The sequence below is a fragment of the Pygocentrus nattereri genome, chromosome 28 (genome assembly GCF_015220715.1).
Source record: "Pygocentrus nattereri isolate fPygNat1 chromosome 28, fPygNat1.pri, whole genome shotgun sequence".
Taxonomy (NCBI): domain Eukaryota; kingdom Metazoa; phylum Chordata; class Actinopteri; order Characiformes; family Serrasalmidae; genus Pygocentrus; species Pygocentrus nattereri.
This window is the reverse complement of record NC_051238.1, coordinates 12,178,200-12,199,121: the sequence shown is the minus strand read 5'-3', so window position 1 is coordinate 12,199,121 and position 20,922 is coordinate 12,178,200. Positions and strand designations below refer to the sequence as shown.

The following is a 20,922-nucleotide window of genomic DNA, read 5'->3' as shown; positions in this document are numbered from 1 at the left end:
AATGCTATTCCAGCTATATAGAAATAAGAAATAAAAACTCTTTTCATTAAAATATAATCACTGTAAAATTTCTACATAATTTGAAAACATCCGCTGTCCTTTACTTTGTATGAAAGTTGATGATGATTAGAACAAAAGGAATGCTTGGAATAAAATCTCTTTACATTAACTCAAATTGAAGTTAAAGAACATTTTGCACTCATTGTCCTGGACATACTTGTTTTTCTTTGGACAGCAGCTGTAAATCTCTCTAAACGAGACATGAGGTTTTCATTAAACAATGCTGATACACATATAATACCAAAAATGCTTATCCAAATTAATGTTATTCAAAACAATTTCTTATCTTTATAACACTACTGAGTTGGTATGTTTCTTTTTAGGAAATCATGTTTATCGGCACTGTACTGTGGATACAAGCACTACATGTGTTCCATGTCTTCATTCAACATACCTTGATGCACCCAATGGCCTTGCAGAATGCTTTAGCTGTGCAGTGTGTGATACTGGTGAGTCTATCCTTCATAGGTAGCATACAAAACATGTTCTTTACTGTTATACTTACTGTAAATGCCTAAGATCACTTACAGCTTAGTTGGTGGAGACTCATTTACTTATATAGCTCTTAGGTGCTGGAATGGAATTCCACAGGATGTTAGGAATGCAAGCTTGCTAGGTGTTTTTAAATTCAATAAATGTGATGTATATAAAAAAACAATAATAAGAAGAAGAATAGTAATAATATGTTTTGGTCTCTACATGTTTTTCGCAGGTCAGGGTTTAAGAGAAAAGACTCCCTGCACGCGATCATCAAACACAGTCTGTGAGCCACTAGACGGACATTATTGTACTGATCAACTGGGAGGCAGCTGTATACGAACTATAAAACACAAAAACTGCAGCCCTGGACAATATATAAAGCACAGAGGTTAGTGCAACACATCTGCATACACATATATTTCTCTGTAACACCTTTTGGACTTTCCACTTTAAATGACTGAATTACAAGAGCAGCTGTGTTATTCACTGTAATTGAGCAGAACTTGTATGTTTGCAGGAACATCGTTTAAAGATACTGAATGTGATGAATGTGCAGACGGTACCTTCTCAAATGGCTCTCTTCAGATTTGTCAGCCACATTCAATGTGAGTTAATTTTCTCACTAAATGATTATTCAGATCAGTGAATTAACTCAAAAAGGAACGATGAGAAGTTCTAAGACTCGCATGGATGAAAGAAGTTTCTGTCACAAAGACGGCTCAACTCACTACTCTTTCAGGAGGAGGAGTGACTAAAGTGATTTAGATCTATGGGAAAACAGTAAATGGCTCAGTGCTCCTGCATTAGTGTGAATGTAAGGAAGAACACAAGGGCAGCTGTTCCTGTGTCAACACAGCAGCTGATCAAACTGTGTCAGCAAGAACAGTCGATCCACAGCTGCATGGTCGGTTTTTACTGTAGAGCTGCAATGCATAAAACCCCTCATTACCCCTTATTACAAAGACAAATGCACATTTGAAGACTGATGGTGTGAAAGCCATCAGTGCTGCTCTACACAGATGAGCCACACTCACCACATTATCCACAAGTGAGAGTGCATGTGTAGCTCTCTATAGTGCGAGGGTACTGGCTCTTATGCTGTGGGGAGTATTTTGCTACCGTGGCTGGAGGAGTTTGAAAAGATAAATTATATGAATTCACCAATTGAACACCTAGGGGGGATTTTGGACTGACATGGTAGACAGCTTTCTACTCATCATCACTACACTACTTGAAGGAATATTTGTTGGAAGAGTAGTATTCCATCATAGTTCCATCCAGTGCAGTTCCAGAGGTCTGCAGAACCGAGACATACTGAAGTTCTGACAGCTCACAGTGAGCCATGTATGAGACACTTTCTGTTTGTAAATACATTAATAGCTAAAGTTAAAGGAGAAACTGGTTCAGAGATCCAGCTTGCACAAAGAAATTGTCCAGGTGTCACAAGGTTGCAGTCTTCTGATTTTAAACTTTTTACCGTAATGATCATTTGTTACAGAGATGATTTAGATAAAGGATAGGCTACTCTGATCTTCATGGTTTAGTGGTCCTGCAGAGTTTGATGATTTCTCTGCTGTAACACATACATTAAACATGGTAATTTACTAAGCAGTTGAATTAGGTGCCTTTTAACAGAGACATTACCAGATGGACACTCGCCCTCTGGGATCTAGATCATTTCCATAATGTTTCAGATAAATCAGGCAGAAAGAAATCATATTACTTTTCCTCCTCTGTTTGACTGACAGATGTGAAGGACTGGGACTCACAGAAATAAAGGCAGGAACATGTTCTTCTGATGCTCAATGTGGAAAGAAAACTTCAGCTGCTCTTATAGCTAGAATCATATTTCTTGTTCTCATTGTGGCTGTGGCTGTAGCAGTTATCGTGTTTGTCAAAATTAAATATAAGACTTTTTCATGTCGAGGTAAGGGTTTCATATTTACCATTTAGAAAAAAATACATCCATCTTTAATGTTTATTTTTATTCTAATGTGTACATGTTGTTAAAATGTGGTTTCAGACTGGTTTAAGACTCAACCAACTGAGAATAACCACACAACTCCAGTAGAAGAAACTGGATTTCAGCAATCTGTAAGTGCTGTTTTGGTATGACTGCTTAATTAGGTCTTAATTAAGTGATTCAAGAACACTACACTGTGTGGGATTCTGTAATTGGAATGAATCTTATAAAATGATTGTAATTGTTTTTTCATTTTTCATTAAGACGGCACTCTCATCAGTGATGCCAATGTTGACTAAGCATCCAGACAGGTAAAAACAAGGATTTACTTCTATCACAACTATGAACCTATGCAGTCTGATTAGACCTGAGGACAATATAAACATTACTGGCTGTATGTTTGTTCTACTTGTACTTGGTCACAAAAAAGTGTTACTGAATGTTCTCCCCAACATTCGTCATTACCTGTTCCCCTTGCTGTCTGCAGTTGCTGAATGCAAACAGATCCTTACAGTAGTGTTCCAACATCCTCTGTAAAGCCTTCCTAGAAGAGAAACATTAGTTACATTAGATGAGCAGGTTTCAGACAACAAAAATACATCCAATTATAATAATTAGTGATAATATCCTTGTCTTTTTTAAAAACTTGAAACAATAACAACAAAAAGATAAGTGATCCCAAGTTTGAACAATTTATCAAAAATGAATATGCTGTCTTTCAAGAAACAAACATTTTACTCAAAATCTTAATGTAACGCGGAGCGAGGAGGCGGACACATACGCTGAGATAAGCGAGATTTATTATGGGCAAATCCAGGGTCATAGTCAAGACAGTCCAGGGTCATAGAGCCAACACGGATAGATCGGGGGACAGACATGACAAAAACCAGCAAACAGAGACCGAGACATCAAACACAGAGATTCAAACAAATACCGGCAAACACAAGGGGCAAACACAGGGCTTAAGTACACAGGGAACAAGGGACAGGTGCAAACAACCAGGGGCGGAGTTACAAAAGGAGGGGCAGGACTTAAACCAAAACAAAGGAGCACATGGAGTAGTGGGAGGAGCTAACCGTGACACTTAACTGCATTATTTTGACTTACAGTCAAAGCAAGAACTGGATTTTAAAACCACTGTTGTACCTTTGAGGGCACCTTTACACAATTTGTACCTTGTTGAATAAAAAATGTACCTGTATAGCAGCTTCATTTCTAACAGTGTAGAAAAAACATTGTTAAAACAAATTCCTAATTGGAAAGACATAAGATGTGTGGGACTGTGCTCCTGAATGTTAGGTAACCATGATGCTAATGTCATCTACAAATCTCATTATGGATTTGTGATTCATTAAATTACGATCTCCGTGTTGCATTTGCATATGATTTTGACAAGAAATAACATCTATAGAGCACGATGACTGTTCAGTGCTATGCAAGTGACCTATAAGACTTCCATCATTGGCTAGTATTGCTGTGAATCACGAGGAGAGAGGAACTAATCAATCTTTTTCTCTTAGTGAGCACCCTGATCAGTCACACCTAAACACGAGCAGCTCTGGCAATCCTGCAATCTAAACTTGCTGTCTTGTTTTTTAAGATAGGTAAGATGTTACTGTTATTACAAAGTAAAAATGAGCAATTATTTTCCCAGTCCCATTTCTGTCCAGTTACATTCTAGGGCACTTTTGCATTTTTTTTGGATCCTTTTGCAGCCCTAAGAAGAGCACCATGGTAGCCCTGGTCATTTCCTATTGAGAACAGCTCTCAGAATACAGAACAGTGGAACTGGCCAATCATGGAATGCTTGTGATCCTGAGGAGTATGGAACGAACTCTGGCTCTATGCAGTGCAGGCCTGAAGACTGTGTGATGCTGAAGAAACTGGTGTAGCTCTGTGGTGTTCCACTTTTTGTCTGCCACAGGATCTACAACAGGAAGCGGTTTGTCAACTGTTCAGATTGAGCAACTGATTCTTTTACCATTTTAGGGTTTTGTAAATGCTGTTTGTAAATAATGACTATTTCAGTGACCTCATATTACTCTAGAGATGCGTGTCCAACTAATGGTAACCTATTTTTAACCCTTAAAAGACCAAGATTTGCCGACAGTTTTATGTTTTTGCCACACACTGCTACAACTTCTGAATAACGCAGTTTGCATTATATTTCTAGCAGTAATTAAATTATAACGTACAGACTAGGGAGATATTTCTATATTACTAGGGAGATAGTTTTATACATTCCTTCAAAATCTTTTGCACAGCAGAAACAGTTGCCTTTCATCTTACAGTGTGACATCTCTTTAACCATACTAATGTAATATTTTCTAGTAAAATAAATACTGATACATTTTCTCATGTGCTTCCATTCGCTGAGGTTCTCTAAAGGCAGTATGTTCAGATTGGTGTCTAAATAAATCAGTGATGATCCAGAGATTCAGTTATTAATAATGAAATCACTAACTTTCATGTTTTGTTTCATTCTGTATCAAAGTTTCAAGGTTGGATTCGTAGTTATTGATGTCATGAAAGACATTTAAATACATTTACATTCATCTGCTCATCCGCCTAGCAGTTAAGCTCTACACATTGAAAGAGTGGAAATACTAGCCTACCAACATGCACTAACCCCCTGGACAACATTAAAGAAGTCTACACATGTTCACATGGTCACAATTCATTTTTGCATCACCATTTTACAGCCTCTTTTTCTCACTTAGAATTTCTGTTACTGTGCCTTCCTTAACAACTGTGAGTCACTCTGATAGATGTGAAGATCTGGGACTCTCAGAAATAAAGGCAGGAACACTTCCTTCTGATGCTGAATGTGAAAATAAAACTCCAGCTGCTCTGATAGCTGGAATCATAGTTCCTGTTATTGTAGTGTTAAAAAGTAGCAGTTTGTCGGAATAAACGTAACAACATGCAGGTAAGTGTTTCGTGTTTTATGTCTAGGCTTGTTATGTTTCATGTTTTAAATGTGTGTTTAAGTTTGGTAATAGGCTTTGTGGAATTATTAGCCTTAGTATTGTTCATATTACTTTTTAAGATGTATTATGTCTTGCATTGAAAGCTTAATGGTTATATTGTACAATTCTAAGAGCTGAGTCAGCACATAAGGCTGTGTGCTGACTAATGTTGGAATACACAAAGATGTCAGATAACAGGAAATACTTCGAAGCTAATAGTAGTAGACCCTGGGATTAGCACACCACACATGTGGTTCATCTGGTCAGATAAGCAGAGCCATTGTCTGGAAAACGGGGGGAGTTGGTAAACACAGGGAATACCTTAAGCTGACCTTGCAGACGCACTCACGTCTCGAGCGCATCCTTAAACTTTTATGATGTGGATTAGTGAGATGGCCTAACGCACACATTGGAGACTTGGGTAAGGAAGGAGCGGTCATGCGACTATAAAAAGGGAGTCAGATGAGAAGGGGTCAGAGCTTACTTGGGAGATACATGATGCATGTTCTCTGTTTGTAACCTCTCCAGAATTCTGTAATAAAACCGTTTGTTTCACTTCAGTCTGATCTACTCGTCTCATTTGTTTTGCATCAACGAACACGCAGGACTGGTTTCGTCCACAGCTTCAAGTACGCACATTTCAAGACATTGCATTAGAGGAACCTGGACGTATTGTTGTGGTTTGGTGACTGAAATGCTTCATATGAAATGGGTTGTTTTTCCCTCCAAGCTGACACGCACCACAGAGACATGCAGGTTGGCCACACAGGGGTAAGAGACAAGAGGAAGAAATAAACCCTTTGGAACTGTGAAGTAATGCAATCAAATTAAACAAGATGTTACAACAACTGATAATATACCATAATAATTTCCCACAGACTTTTTAACACTTCCCCTTTACCTGGCACATGATAAACCCCACATATCAAACTGGAGTGTCTTTGTGACTGACTGCATGTCTCTGGACTGTGGGGGGAAACACGGGCACGGGAGGAACATACGGGAAGACCAAAGAACAGTAAAAACAAATACGACGAAATGAAAACATTGAAACACTTTTCTGTCAGTGTTATGATTGTTACAAGCAATAACCAAGTTTTACAGTTGATGGGGTCCTAATCGACTGCTTATACCCCAATCATAAGAAAGCTGCCCTGCGAGTATCTTTCCCTGCAGGTGTCCTTTTGTACTGCGGCCCAGGCAGTAAAAGCCTTCTGCTTTCAGTCAAGCACCAAGTTTGTCCACAACTTTAAATCACTGACTGTGTTGTGCTTACTTGGTTGTATCCGCCTACAAAGGTCAGTTACAACCGGGTCTACGTAAAACTGCCTTCTGGGCTGTTTAATGCAACTTGTTCCTGCTTTTTTGCTTCGCCTGACTTTGTTGTTGACATTGAACGGCAGAACCGGTGCTGCGCAGCTCTTGGGAAGAGAACCCTTTCCGACACAGAGGAGAGGCGGTACATAAAACCCCACACGGTTTGTCTCCGTGTGGTCAGTGATGGACTATTTAACACCTTCTGTCCTTTAGTACTGTGTTAATATTTAACCTCCTTGTGAAATCTGATGGACGGAGCTCCTCTCACTCACAGCGCGTGGACTTACTCCAGAAAACAATGACGCCTCGGCTCCTTTAAGGCGGAATCGGCTCAGAGGGGAATTTGTGAAACTGGCCTCACGTCGCTCTTTGGTGCTGTAGAAATGTCTATTTCTGCTCCTCCTCACTGGAAATGTCTGCTACAGCACTTCAAAGTCGCTCTCTACTGGAGATGTTTCCTGTTTTTCTGCTACTTTCTCCCGGAAGTTTGAACTGTACTGTTGCACGTCTTCCCGAACCAGTCATGAAATGGACGGAGACTGCGGTCCTACGCCGGTAGATGGTGAAGCTTAATACACTAATAACTATTGGCTTTAATGTTGTTATGATTTTATGAAGCGTTTAAAACCACAGTGTCTAAATCTGTAGTCGTGACAGTAAAGTCGCTATGAGCCTCTAGATAAGCAGCGATACACGTGATACACGTGTCCTGCGAGTAGAGTGTTGTACATAGACTGATGGTTAAAGGAGCAATACTGACAGCAAGCGCCTCAACTGGACACTGCAGTCCAAATCCAGAACATTGGACAGTATATCGGAGAGTTCTCACCCCTCCTCACCAGACTTGAAGCTCACGCAAATGGCCGGGTTGAGGACAAGTCTTGAGAAACAGTAACAAGGTGCGCAAAGGGGGGGGGGGGGGGGGGTGATAGGTGTTGTGTGTTGTTATTATAATAATTATTCATTTGACTAATATTATTAAACAATGAAGTTATGATTATGTGGACTTTGCTTGTTTTCATATTTATTAATTGTTCATTTGTAAAAATAAATAAATAAATAAATAAAACATGCACGCGAGCGCCCCCCCCCGGAAGGGCCGGCCCTGCTACACGATCAGCTGTAACATTAAACTTGACGATAGCAAGAGACTAGAGTCATACACTGTTAGTTGATAAGCTAATGTAAATAAATATATATATATAAATATATTAGATATCGATCGTTTAAATGATATGACTTCATTCTGTCAACTGATCTTTATTTTTTTTATTATTATTTTTTAGGAAAGTGGGTTTTTAGGCTTTGCACTGAGAATGCAAGCACTCCTTGTATTCCATGTCCTGAATCAGCTTCCACTGATGAGCCTCTGCATACTGCTTTAGCTGTACAGCATGTGAGCCTGGTGAGTCTGTCCTTTGGAAGTAGACTTCTATGTGCTGTCTGTTTAAAGCAGTGACGTCTTTCAGATACATTAGTCTCTTTGTGTTGTTCACAGGTCAGAGATTAAGAGTAAAGACTGCCTATCAGTCATCTGATACAGACTGTGAGCCACTAGAGAGGCATTCCTGTACTGATCAAGACAGCTGTAGATCTTATACATACCTGTGAATCACACAAAATGCAGCCCAGGACAATCTACAAAGAGGTTAGTCTTACACAAGTTATTTCTGATTACATACACTGAAGGGACATTTCATTTAGTACACCTCCTTGCTTCTAGAGTTATTGTCTGTTTTACCAGCTCCACTTACGATGATGTTTTACTTTGTAGTTCTACAATTACAGACTGTAGTCCATTTTAGTGCGGTGTGTGTTGCGCTGGTCTGAGTGGATCAGACACAGCTGTGCTGCTGGAGTTTTTAAACACCTCAGTGCTAGATTGAGAATAGTCCATCAGCCAAAAATATCCAGCCAACTGCATCCTGTGTCTGCTGATGAAGGACTAGAGGATGACCAACACAAACTGTACAGCAACAGCTACTGTCTTTGGCTTTACATCTACACAGTGAACCAACAAGGTAGGTGTGTTTAATAGAGCGGACACAGGTGTTTAAAATGTCCAGCAACACTGCTGTGCCACACGCGTACGTGCTGCTGCCAATTCAGTGTAACTGCAGTGCTGAGTGTGATCCACCACCCAAATAGTACCTGTTTTGTGGTGGTCCTGTGAGGGCCCTGACAATTGAAGAACAGGGTAAAAGGGGGCTAACAAAGTATGCAGAGAAACAGATGGACTAAAGTCTGTAATTGTAGAACAATAAAGTGAACCTATATTGTAAGTGGAGATGCTAAAATGCACAATGAGTGTAGAAATGAGGTGTATTAATGAAGTAGCTGGTCGGTGTACTTATATAAAATGCTCTCTTACCTGGATTACAAGAGCAGCTGTTTTATTCACTATTATTCTACTGCACAAAAGAATAAGCAGTAATTGTATTTTTCAATGTTATTGTCTAACACTATTCATTTCTTAAAGAGAAATCACCTGGTCAGAAATATCACTTAATACTGATCATTTTGCCCAAAACAATTCTTAGAACAGCAGTTTGAGCTACTTAAAACATAAAATGCTTTGAATTCTCTTCTAGCTCCAGGATATGCTCCCTGAACTGCCTGCACGTACGATATCTTCTGCTGAATATGAGGTGCCTGTGGAAATGCTCAATTCTACAAAAGGCTTCTGACCCTCAGCAGTATGGACTGAACTGTTCTTCTCACCGTGGAGAAACTGGACTGTTGGCCTGAGTCCACAGGAAGTGAATCATGTTATGATAAATTCCACTTAATACTGCCTTGTACTTTTGTATCATCACTGGTTTACTGATTGTGTTGTGCTTTCTTGATGGTATCCCCCTATAAAGGTCAGTAAAGGTTAGATCCACTCTAAAGTCAGTCTGGACACTATTTAATAAAACTTGTTCCTGCTTTGCTTCATGCGACTTGTTTATTGGCTTTGAGCCAAGACCACAGAACCAGTTATTCAACTGCTCCGAATGAACCATTTCAGCACAGGAGGTGAGCCTGGACATCCAAACCTTTATTAGACAAGAACTTTGGCCCTTGTCGTTTTGAAATTGTCACTGCACCTGTTTGTCAGTCACAGACAATTTAACATATTCCTTCCTTGAGGCTTGTGTTTTTCTTTCACTGTACTGTGAAATCTTCTAGACGCAGCTCCCCTCACCGCCCAGTGCACTGGTCTGGACTTATTCCAGGAAAACTGCTCCTATTCCAGGAAACAAAAGAACATTGTCTGGCTTTTCTATAAAATATTTTAAGCAGGAAACATACAGATATTCTATAACAACATTAGATACAGGCATATTCTCTAATTTACTTTTTGAACAAGGCAACTTTTTGATTGTTTTTAAAGAAGCAGTATGTAGACAGAATGTGCATGGGCGGTCCTTGGAGATAAGCTAAACAGAACAGAAAGTATTTGCAGTCTGCTGGTACGTTCATCCATGGATTTCTTCAGAAGCTGTTTACTGTTAAAAAAAAAAGAGATTTTACCTGAGATTTTTACCATAAGATGCAGTTTTCAGCTTTGAGAAGCAGAGCTAAACTGGACAACACTCAACTACACAGACAGCCTCAGTTACAGATTTGTTCACAGCACTGTTTTCTTCGGGAGCGGCTACAAAAGTAAGAGCTTTTTAATATTCAGATAACCTATAGGACTTCAGTACAGTATACACTGTACCCAAGTGAACTTTTAACTTGGCCCTTAAGTTTTGAATATTAATTTTTAAGTCAACCCCCTTAATTATTTTTCTCATTTCACCAAAACATTTAAGTATAAGGATAATTTATATTAAGACTTTAAAGGGCCCAAATCACGGAAAAACAGATTTCCTTCCAACTTTCTCAAAAAAAAAAAAGAGTTTGACGTAGTAGGTAAATATTGCTAAAGTTTCAAAACATTCCTTTAACCCCTTCCATACTGTCCATATATCAAAATGCTGGAAAAAAAAATTTTGAATCATTTCTTTCAATGCAAAACTTCGGAAAGGCAACAAAGAAAAGAAAGGTGTACACAGGAATTTCCTGGTTTAGACCAGTCATATAGCAAAGTGAACATGTTTATGCTTTCAGTTTTGAAACAGTCTGGAAAGTTACAGTAAGATTATATTTCTTTAATTGATTCCTACTTTTTTGTCCAACATGCCTTATTCTACAGGTACACAGAGGTCATTTCAATTTGTAGCTACGTTTTGCAGATCCTGTCTTGATGCCTAGTATTAATTATGTGCCTTTCTGTTTTCTCACAATGTTACAAACAATTCCATAAACATTATATATAGTCAATAATAAATAGTGATTTTCTGGATGTTAGTGTGTTTGTTTAACCATTTTCAATCCTCTCCTCGAGGAAGCCCAGTATTACAGTATTATATGTAGTTAAAATGCAACTCCTGGTTTGACCAATCAGTGCTTCAGTAAATTGTGCTCATGATGTAATTGATGATATTAACAAGTCTCTGTGGTGGCTGTGAAGGTGTCAAGGAAAAAACGGACTTTATGAATGACTTTATTCTAATGTATATTGTGATAAACTCACTGCTGAGGTAAATTGTTAAAAAATTTGCTTAGATGCCTAAAACTTTCACACAGTACTGTATGTATTATACATTATATAATTGAATCATAATTGTAATCTTTGCTACATTCACAGGCGTCAGAATATTATTCATAATATCAAATACGTTCATTTGTGACTGATTTCAGCCAGTCTAAAATGTTTTCTCTTTCCTTTTTCAGCTTCCCCTCCAAGGACTGGAAAAGCTGATCGAAGACTCTGAACTTCTAATAAATGTGCAGAGAAGATGAAGAGCTGCACCAACAAAACTGAAATCTAAGATATTTGTATCTACCAATGAAGAACTGTCCTCAGCATTAAGCAACTTTGAGCTTTGAACTTTTAAGCAAAATGTTTTAGCAGATGATCTGAAGCTCATACAGTAGATCAATGAAAAGTGCAGGAGAAACATTTGTTTCTGCTTTTTGTTTATATGTTACACTGCACTAGCACTTTAAAGATGATCTGTGGCTTAAATTTTTTTTCTTTCATTGTTCTGATTGCTGCTATTTTCTTCATGACTATTCAACTCTGTTTTTGCGGATGTGCCCGGGCTGAATATCAGAGGGAGAATGGAGAATGCTGTCCTATGTGTGCGCCCGGTAAGCCAAAAGCTGTTGCTTATGGGATTTAATACTTGTACTTATGGTATGATAAAAATGAAAGTAAAAGTGTTCAAAGGGCCCAAATCCTACTTTGATTTAATTTTTCCCAGCGGTCCACATTTAACATTTGTGTGATTTTATGCACCAGAAACAAATTCATTTTTACATGAACATTTTCCAACCTCTGTTTATCCTTTAGAATTGAACAGGCAGTTTATGTTGATGTATGTATTTGTCCTTTGACTTGTTGCCCTGTTTTGTGCCTTGTACAAAACGCACTGACTGAAACACTCTTTATTACTTCAGCATCAATGGCCCACACTAAATTGCTGTAGGCTGAACAGGGGCAGATATATGCAAAAGCTTGTGCCAAATTGCTTATTTTGAGGGGAGGGGGGATTTTTTAAAATGAAATGAAGTAAACACAACCTCTGCAGCAAACTATATTAAAAATATATTTTTATTATTATTTAGAGTTATTTTATATTCACTTAATTTAAATCTTCTTCTTCTTCTTCTTCTTCTTCTACTTCTTCTTTCGGCTGCTCCCTTTAGGGGTTGCCACAGCAGATCATCTGCCTCCATCTTGCCCTATCCACTGCCTCCTCTACTTTTACACCAACCATCTCCATGTCCACCTTCACTACATCCATAAACCTTCTCTGAGGTCTACCTCTTCTCCTTCTACCGGGCAGCTCCATCTCCTTAAATAATAGAAAAAAATTAAATAGTAATTGTGGCATGTGCAAAAGTTTGAACATCCTTCCTGTTGTAATGTCTCAGAAATTAATGAACTTGTTAGGCCTTGATGGACTTGTTAGGAAGGTTAGGCAGGACAAAACCTTGGTGACAATTCCAGAATGTGATATAGCATGCAAAACAACATATAGATCAGACAGAGGCATTTTGGAAATAAGTGCTGTTGAACTCTTTGGCCAGAGTTACCAAAATGTGTTTGGAGATAAAAAGGAGCAGCTGAAAAAATTAAAACAACACCTTACCAACCATAGCATGGGGGGTGGGTTTATTATGCTTTGGGGTTTACGGCACCCAGTGGCACGAGAAACACTGCTTGAGTAAATGGAAGAATGCATTCCACTAAATATCAGCCAATTTTTGTAGCAAATGTCACACTGTCTGTTGAAAAACTGAAGCCAAAAAGAGGCCGGCTTTTACAACAGGACAACGATCCAAAACATACAAAATACCTCAAAATTCACATTACTTTAAGAAACACAAGTTGAAGCTTTTGGAATGGCCCTCACAGACAGACATCATTGCAAATCAGTTTACATATCTTAATCATGCTGTGCTTACAAGTCAGACCAAGAATAACGCAGAACTGAAAATGTTCTGCAAGGAAAACTAGGTGAAAACTGCTATAACAAAAACCGAAAAACTTCTAGCTTCTAACTATGACCATTTGCTGAAAATGTGATTTCAAAAAACTTTGCTGATAGTTGTGTTTACTTCTTTTCACTTCAAAAATCAACAAAATACATAAATTGGCTAGGAGTGCCCAAACATTTGCATATAACTGTATTTAAGTATGCTGGCTTTTGTGACATCGCAGAACCAATGTATTCAAAAGGGGCAGCTTAGGGCAGCTTAGGGCAGTTTTGGTAGCTTAGTTTCCATATATGGACTGAAAGCTCTCTGTTTAGCGTAGTTTGAAACTATCAGTGTTTACTTATGGCATCACTGTATGCATACTGCATTCAGGAAAGTGAGGATAATTCAGTTTTCTGTGAAATGGGCTCCTAAAAACTACACTGTCTAAATCTGTAGTCTGAAAACAATCTGTGGAATGTCATGTTTCTTTTTAGGAAATCGTGTTTATAGGCACTGCACTGAGGATACAAGCACTACATGTGTTCCGTGTCTTGATTCAACATTTATAGATGCACCAAACGGACTCAGAGAATGCTTTAGCTGTACAGTGTGTGATCCTAGTAAGTCTGTTCTTTATAAGTGGACTTATGTGTGCTTTGTATCTAACCTGATAGAAAATGTATTCTTTACAGTTATATTTAGGGTCACTTACAGCCCAGTTGTTGGATGTAGGTCATTTCCTACTACACATCTTATCTTCCCAATATTTTACTTATATTCTTGTGTAAAGAACAGATTTTATTTTATTTGTACAGAAATTGTAAGTGCTGCATGAAAAAATGTATTATTATTATTATTATTATTATTATTATTATTTAGTTGTTATTGCTTAAGCTATTATGTTGTAGATATCACTATCACTTTGTTTTTCACAGATCAGGGTTTAAGAGTAAAGACTCCCTGCACTCAATCATCAGACACAGTCTGTGAGCCACTAGATGGATATCACTGTACTGATCAGCACAGAGGCGGCTGTATACATGCTCTGAAACACACAAGCTGCAGCCTTGGACAGTATATAAAGCGTAAAGGTTGGTGTAATATATCTGTATCAATGTGAACCTTTCCAGTAACATCTTTCATGCTTTTCTCTTTGAATGGCTGAGTTGTGCTTCATTCATGGGCAGTCATGGGCTGGAGGTTAGGGAACCAGCCTCGTGACCGGAAGGTCGCCAGTTCAATCCCCAGAGCTGACAGCACATGACTGAGGTGTCCTTGAGCAAGACACCTAACCCTCAACTGCTCCCTGGGTGCTGCAGATTGGGCTGCCCACCGCTCCGGGCAAGTGTGCTCACTGCCCCCTAGTGTGTGTGTTCACTAGAGTGTATGTGGTGTTTCACTTCATGGATGGGTTAAATGCAGAGGTGGAATTTCCCCATTTGTGGGATTAATAAGGGTCACTTAACATAAATTCCACTTTACTGTTTTTACTGTTTTCAGGAACAGCATCTAAAGATGCTGAATGTGCTGAATGTGCAGATGGTACCTTCTCAAATGGGTCTCTTCAGATTTGTCAGCCACACTCAAAGTGAGTGTTCACTTGTTTACTTTTACTGAATGATTATTTTGGTCAGTGAATTAATTTGTAACGTGGAGCGACGACAGAATTCCAGACGCTTGCGCATAGAAGACAAATAGGTCTAAACCAATATCTAAAAAACAGCAAAGGTACAAAAACAGAAGGCAAAAAGACGAAAAATATAGTCAAATACAGAAAAACAGAGGGTCATAAATGTGGTCAATCCAATAAACATACAAGAGAGAACACTATATGATCCTAAATCAGCACTCCTAATTGGAGATGCTATATGAATATGGCCCCAGGTGTGATTGGGTTGCAATTGGGTTGTTATTGATCTTCAGTTACGTTCAGGAAAAGTATTACAAATGACACTGTCGATCAGAGTTCTGAAACTCCTGGATGTCCAGAGTCCAGCGCTGTTGGTGATTTCCCTATTCTGAAAGACTTATTGAACCTAGTAATTAAATGAAGAGTTTAACCAAGTACCTTGAAAACAAAAAAGTCTGTTTAACATAAGCAAAACCTGTTCAGGTGACTCTTTGGCTGGTTGGCTCCAGTTCCTAATCCTCAAACAAAGCACTGTCTGCACTTAAATAAAGAGCAGTTACCTGTGTTTGAGCAGGGCACCTAAACTGCCTTTTGACTGCAGCCATCCAGGACCAGAGTTGTCTACACCTGATCTAGATCATCTCAATAATGCTTCTATGCAAAGAGAAATCTTCAGACATCATCAGGCAATTTGTTTCTCTCTGACAGATGTGAAGAGCTGGGACTTACAGAAATAAAGGCAGGAACACATTCTTCTGATGCTGAATGTGGAAATAAAACTCCAGCTGCTCTGATAGCTGGAATCATAGTTGCTGTTCTCATTGTGGCTGTGGCTGTAGCTGTAGCAGTTATCATTCTCAAATTTAAGCGTAGGACTGCCCAGCGTGCAAGTAAGGCTTTCATATTTATTTAAATATTCAAGTAAAAAAGTTTTATGTCAGACCTAATACTTTACTTTTAATTTGTACACGTTGTTAAAATGTGGTTTCAGACTGTGCTGTTCAATCACCTGAGTATAATAATGTACCAACACAAGAAACTGCATTACAAAAATCTGTAAGTATTGTCTTGGTTTGAGTATTTCTAATTATCCACTTTAATGTAGTCCTAATTATGTAGTTTGTAGTATTTCAGTAAAAGAAAAGGCAACATAACTGGTTCTATGACTGAAATGAATCCTTTGAAATGAATGTATTTTGTCTTTTCAAGAGAGCGACACGGGTAGCTCTGGAGACAACAGACAGGTAAATCACAGTTCCTGTAGGCCTGAGGATAAAAATCAAACAAAATCAACAGTGTTTTGCTGTGTCTGCTTACTTATACTGAAATATGAAATAATTTTCTAAACATCAACATTATGATGATGATTATGATGATATTTATTATTATTGTTATTGTTGTTATATACACACTTTAACTATATAGGCAAAAGACCCTAAGAAGCCCATGTACCATGTAAGCCTACTTTTTTATATTGTGAAATATAAAAAAATAAGAAAAGAAGTACTTAAAAATATACATGGAATCTCATTCAATAAATTCACTTTCATTTTACTTTAAAAGAAATACTCAAAAAACACATCACTGTGGTTTAAAAACAATGCATCGCAGTTCTATTTTTATTTATTAATCATCATACACATTCATATACAAAATGTTGAACCAAATTCTCTACATTTCTAACAGAAAATATGTTTGTGTAACACAAGTAACACATTCTCTACAGAGAATAAAAACTTTCTGCAAATGTATTATTTTTTGTACAAATATTGTTTATTTGCTGAGTTATCCACAAACTTTAATATAAACTATTATTTCAGTGTTTTTCTTGTTTGTTTGGGGGGTTTTGGTTTGTTTGGTTTGGTAAATAGATCAATTATTTTCCTTTAAGGCTCATTATTACAGTGGTGCTTGAAAGTTTGTGAACCCTTTAAAATTTTCTATATATAACAATAACTTCAACTTAACATTTACGGTAACTGTTGATCAGTCCTGCACACCGGCTTGGAGGAATGTTAGCCCATTTCTCTGTACAGAACAGCTTCAACTCTGGGATGTTTGTGGGTTTCCTCACATTAACTGCTCACTTCAGGTCCATCCACAACATTTAGATGGGATTAAGGCCAGGACTTTGACTTGGCCATTCCAAAACATTACTGTTCTTTAACCATGCTCTGGTAGAACGACTTGTGTGCTTAGGGTCGTTGTCTTGCTGCATGACCCACCTTCTCTTGAGATTCAGTTCCTGGACAGATGTCCTGAAATTTTCCTTTAGAATTCTCTGATATAATTCAGAATTCATTCTTCCATCAATGATGGCAGATGCAGCAAAACTGGCCCAAACCGTGATACTACCACCACCATTTTTCACAGATGGGATAAGGTTCTTATGCAGGAATGCAGTGTTTTACTTTCTCCAAACAAAACACTTTTTATTTAAACCGAAAAGTTCTATTTTGGTCTCATCCGTCCATAAAACATTCTTCCAGTAGCCTTCTGGCTTGTCCACATGATCTTTAGCAAATTGCAGACGAGCAGCAATGTTCTTTTTGGAGAGCAGTGGCTTTCTCCTTGCAACCCTGCCATGCACACCATTGTTGTTCAGTGTTCTCCTGAGGGTGGACTCATGAACATGTGAGAAAGGCCTTTAGTTGCTTAGGTCCTTTGTGACCTCGCCGACTATTACACGCCTTGCTCTTTGTTGGTTGACCACTCCTGGGGAGGGAAACAATGGTCTTGAATTTCCTTCATTTGTACACAATCTGACTGGATTGGTGGAGTCCAAACTCTTTAGAGATGGTTTTGTAACCTTTTCCAGCCTGATGAGCATCAACAACTCTTTTCTGAGGTCCTCAGAAATCTCTTTTGTTTGGGCCATGATACACTTCCATAAACACATATTATGAAGAGCAAACTTTGATACATCCCTGTTCTTCAAATAAAACAGGGTGTCCACTCACACCTGATTGTCATCTCATTGATTGAAAACACCTGACTCTAATTTCACCTTCAAATTAACTGCTAATCCTACAGGTTCACATACTTTTGCCATTCACAAATACATAATATTGGATCATTTGCCTCAAAAAACAAATGACCAAGTATAATATTTCTGTGTCATTTGTTTAACTGGGTTCTCTTTATTTACTTTTAGGACTTATTTTTAGGTCATATTTATGCAGAAATATAGAAAATTCCAAAGGGTTCACAAACTTTCAAGCACCACTGTACATAATCGATACAAATCTGTATAATTTTGCTTCTAATACAGGCAATCAGTGAAATTTCACAAGCAGTGTATATGGTACAATGGGCCCATTTAAGCCCAGTCCAAACTTTTTTTCATTTTTTTCTGGTCTTTATTTAATTATTTTTATACAAATCATATCAAATCGGATTTATTTCATTATGGGTTTGAAACTAAAAACTGAAAAATCCATTTAAAAGTATGTTTACATGGATTTAGATGGCCCTACATATTTATCTATGGTTCATTTGTGTTGTCTTACAACATGTTGTGATGACTAGCAATATATGTATGTATGTATGTGTGTATGTATGTGTGTGTATATATATATATATATATATATATATATATATATATATATATATATATATATATATATGTGTGTGTGTGTGTGTGTGTGTATATATATATATATATATATATATATATATATATATATATATATATATATATATATCTTTTATTCAAACTATAAATATGACTGTATTCTAATGTATATTGTTAGGAACTCACTGCTGAGGTAAATTGTTAAAAAATTTGCTTAGATGCCTAAAACTTTCACACAGTACTGTATATAAACAGCAGTTTTATTGAAAAGGAAATAACGTTATGACATACACTCACTGGCCACGTTATTAAGTACACCTTTTGCCTTCAGAACTGCCTTAATTCTTCGTGGCACACTTTCAACAAGGTGTTGGAATTCCTCAGAGATTTTGGTTGGTTATTTGAGTTACTCTTGCCTTTCTATCATCTCGAACCAGTCTGCCCATTCTCCTCTGACCTCTTACATCAACAAGGCATTTTCATCCACACAACAGCCGCTCACTGGATATTTTCTCTTTTTTGGACCGTTCTCTGTAAACCCTAGAGATGGTTATGCGTGAAAATCCCAGTAGATCAGCAGTTTCTGAAATACTCAGACCAGCCCGTCTGGCACCAACAACCACGCCACGTTCAAAGTCACTTAAATCACCTTTCTTCCCCGTTCTGATGCTCGGTCTGCACTTCAGCAAGTTGTCTTGACCACCTCTACATGCCTAAATGCACTGAGTTGTGGCCATGTGATTGACTGATTAGCTATTTGTGTTAACAAGCAATTGAACCTAATAAAGTGGCCAGTGAGTGTATATCCTTGTTTCTATGCTCATTGTCCATTTTATCAGCTCTGCTTACTATATAGCTGCACTTTGTAGTTCTACAATTACAGACTGTAGTCCATCTGTTTCTTTGCATACTTTGTTAGCCCCCTTTTACCCTGTTCTTTAGTGGTCAGGACCCCCATGGACTACCACAGAGCAGGTACTATTTGGGTAGTGGATCATTCTCAGCACTGTAGTAACACTGATGTGGTGGTGGTGTGTTAGTGTTGCACTGGTCTGAGTGGATCAGACACAGCAGTGCTATTGGAGTTTTTAAACACCTTAGTGTCACTGCTGGACTGCGAATAGACCATCAACCAAAAAATATCCAGTCAACAGCGTCCTGTGGGAAGTGTCCTGTGACCACTGATGAAGGACTAGAGGATGACCAACACAAACTGTGCAGCAGCAGATGAGCTATTGTCTCTGACTTTACATCTATAAGGTGGATGGTCAAGGTAGGAGTGTCTAATAGAGTGGACAGTGAGTGGACGCAGTGTTTCACAGTGATTGTTATTATTGACTTTACAATGCTGCAGCACAAATGAACCATATATAAATGTGTAAAGAATCTTCTTAAATTTGTCTTTAATAGTGAATCATCAAAATCATTGATGCAGACACACATATTTTATATAATATATATTTTATAAAGTTAATTCTGTTTAATACCTTTTCTCCTGAATCTTGTCCATGTGTACAGGTCCTTGGAAGGTGATTATTCAGTAAGGGTGTTGTTGTGATCAAGAAGAACATGAGAGACTTGGAGGCCTAACATAAGGAATTTGTCCAGAATATCTATTATAACCTAAATCTGTATATTAATAAATATACTGGTTCATATGCGCTGGTGTTGTGTGTGTGTCTCTGGTTGGATTTCCCATTCCTTGTGCATGGGCCCCGCTCCAGGCTAACACCACATCGGTGGAGAATGTGGGCATTCCTCTCACTGGAAGCCGGTATGCTTGGACCAGACTGCACAAATTCAGCACGATTTGGACACGATTTTACTGCAAATATCCAGCAACAGGCCCGAATATGAACAAAACGAGTCTTGTAGTGCGGCATAATAGAAGCACAGCAACATGACATCCGGACAACACCCCAACAAAAAGTCTAGCATGTCCACATTTTTTGTATGTTTTTGCCTAGTTTGATCTCCTATGGCACATTCCTTGACTTTAACCAGTAGGATGACAGAGAGCTCTAGTACAAGTATGTAAACAAGGCACAGAGAAAGAGGAATGCTGCTGTAGGGCGGAAAAACAAAACGAGGAAAGATTTGTTGTGCTATTGGAACAATACGTTTTGATTTCCCCAAGGGAATACCATGACATCAGTAAAGTAAGTAAAATTGAATTATACAGCACTTTTCACAGACATAGGTCACAAAGAGCTTTACAAAAACAATAACAATGTTAAACAAAAGACAGACATAAAACAAATACACATAGGATAGAAACCTAATACAGAACAATTACCCAAATGCCTGTTTAAAAAGATAAGTCTTCAGCTGTTTTTTAAAAGAATCAACAGAATCGACAGACCTTAAAAGAGTGGGCAGAGCATTCCATAATCTAGGTGCTATCAGTCCA

At 38.1% G+C, this 20,922-nt stretch overlaps 2 protein-coding genes and 1 long non-coding RNA gene across 3 annotated transcripts in view; all 3 read left to right on the top strand.

The window, feature by feature from the left end:
* Positions 1-4,833, top strand: part of LOC108416002 (tumor necrosis factor receptor superfamily member 14-like) — an 8,476-nt gene extending 3,643 nt beyond the window's left edge. Inside the window, exons 3-10 of the mRNA XM_037535596.1 lie at positions 384-509; positions 773-928; positions 1,058-1,145; positions 2,289-2,467; positions 2,564-2,634; positions 2,768-2,814; positions 4,024-4,107; positions 4,219-4,833. Of these exons, the coding sequence (XP_037391493.1) occupies positions 384-509; positions 773-928; positions 1,058-1,145; positions 2,289-2,467; positions 2,564-2,634; positions 2,768-2,814; positions 4,024-4,081 (725 nt within the window). The 3' untranslated portion in view covers positions 4,082-4,107; positions 4,219-4,833. The remainder of the gene's footprint in view (positions 1-383; positions 510-772; positions 929-1,057; positions 1,146-2,288; positions 2,468-2,563; positions 2,635-2,767; positions 2,815-4,023; positions 4,108-4,218) is intronic.
* A 1,827-nt stretch (positions 4,834-6,660) lies between these two features.
* Positions 6,661-9,703, top strand: LOC108416651. The gene is made up of 4 exons (XR_005129785.1): positions 6,661-7,688; positions 8,076-8,194; positions 8,288-8,437; positions 9,381-9,703. It is a non-coding gene; the product is annotated as an uncharacterized LOC108416651 (long non-coding RNA).
* Positions 9,704-10,243: 540 nt separating this feature from the next.
* On the top strand, positions 10,244-20,170 carry LOC108442996 (tumor necrosis factor receptor superfamily member 14-like). The gene is made up of 9 exons (XM_037535594.1): positions 10,244-10,437; positions 11,554-11,973; positions 13,803-13,928; positions 14,244-14,399; positions 14,809-14,896; positions 15,647-15,828; positions 15,930-15,994; positions 16,148-16,182; positions 20,031-20,170. The coding sequence occupies exons 2-9, from the start codon at positions 11,805-11,807 to the stop codon at positions 20,068-20,070; spliced, it is 861 nt and encodes a 286-aa protein (XP_037391491.1). The 5' UTR covers positions 10,244-10,437; positions 11,554-11,804; the 3' UTR covers positions 20,071-20,170.
* Positions 20,171-20,922: the final 752 nt, after the last annotated feature.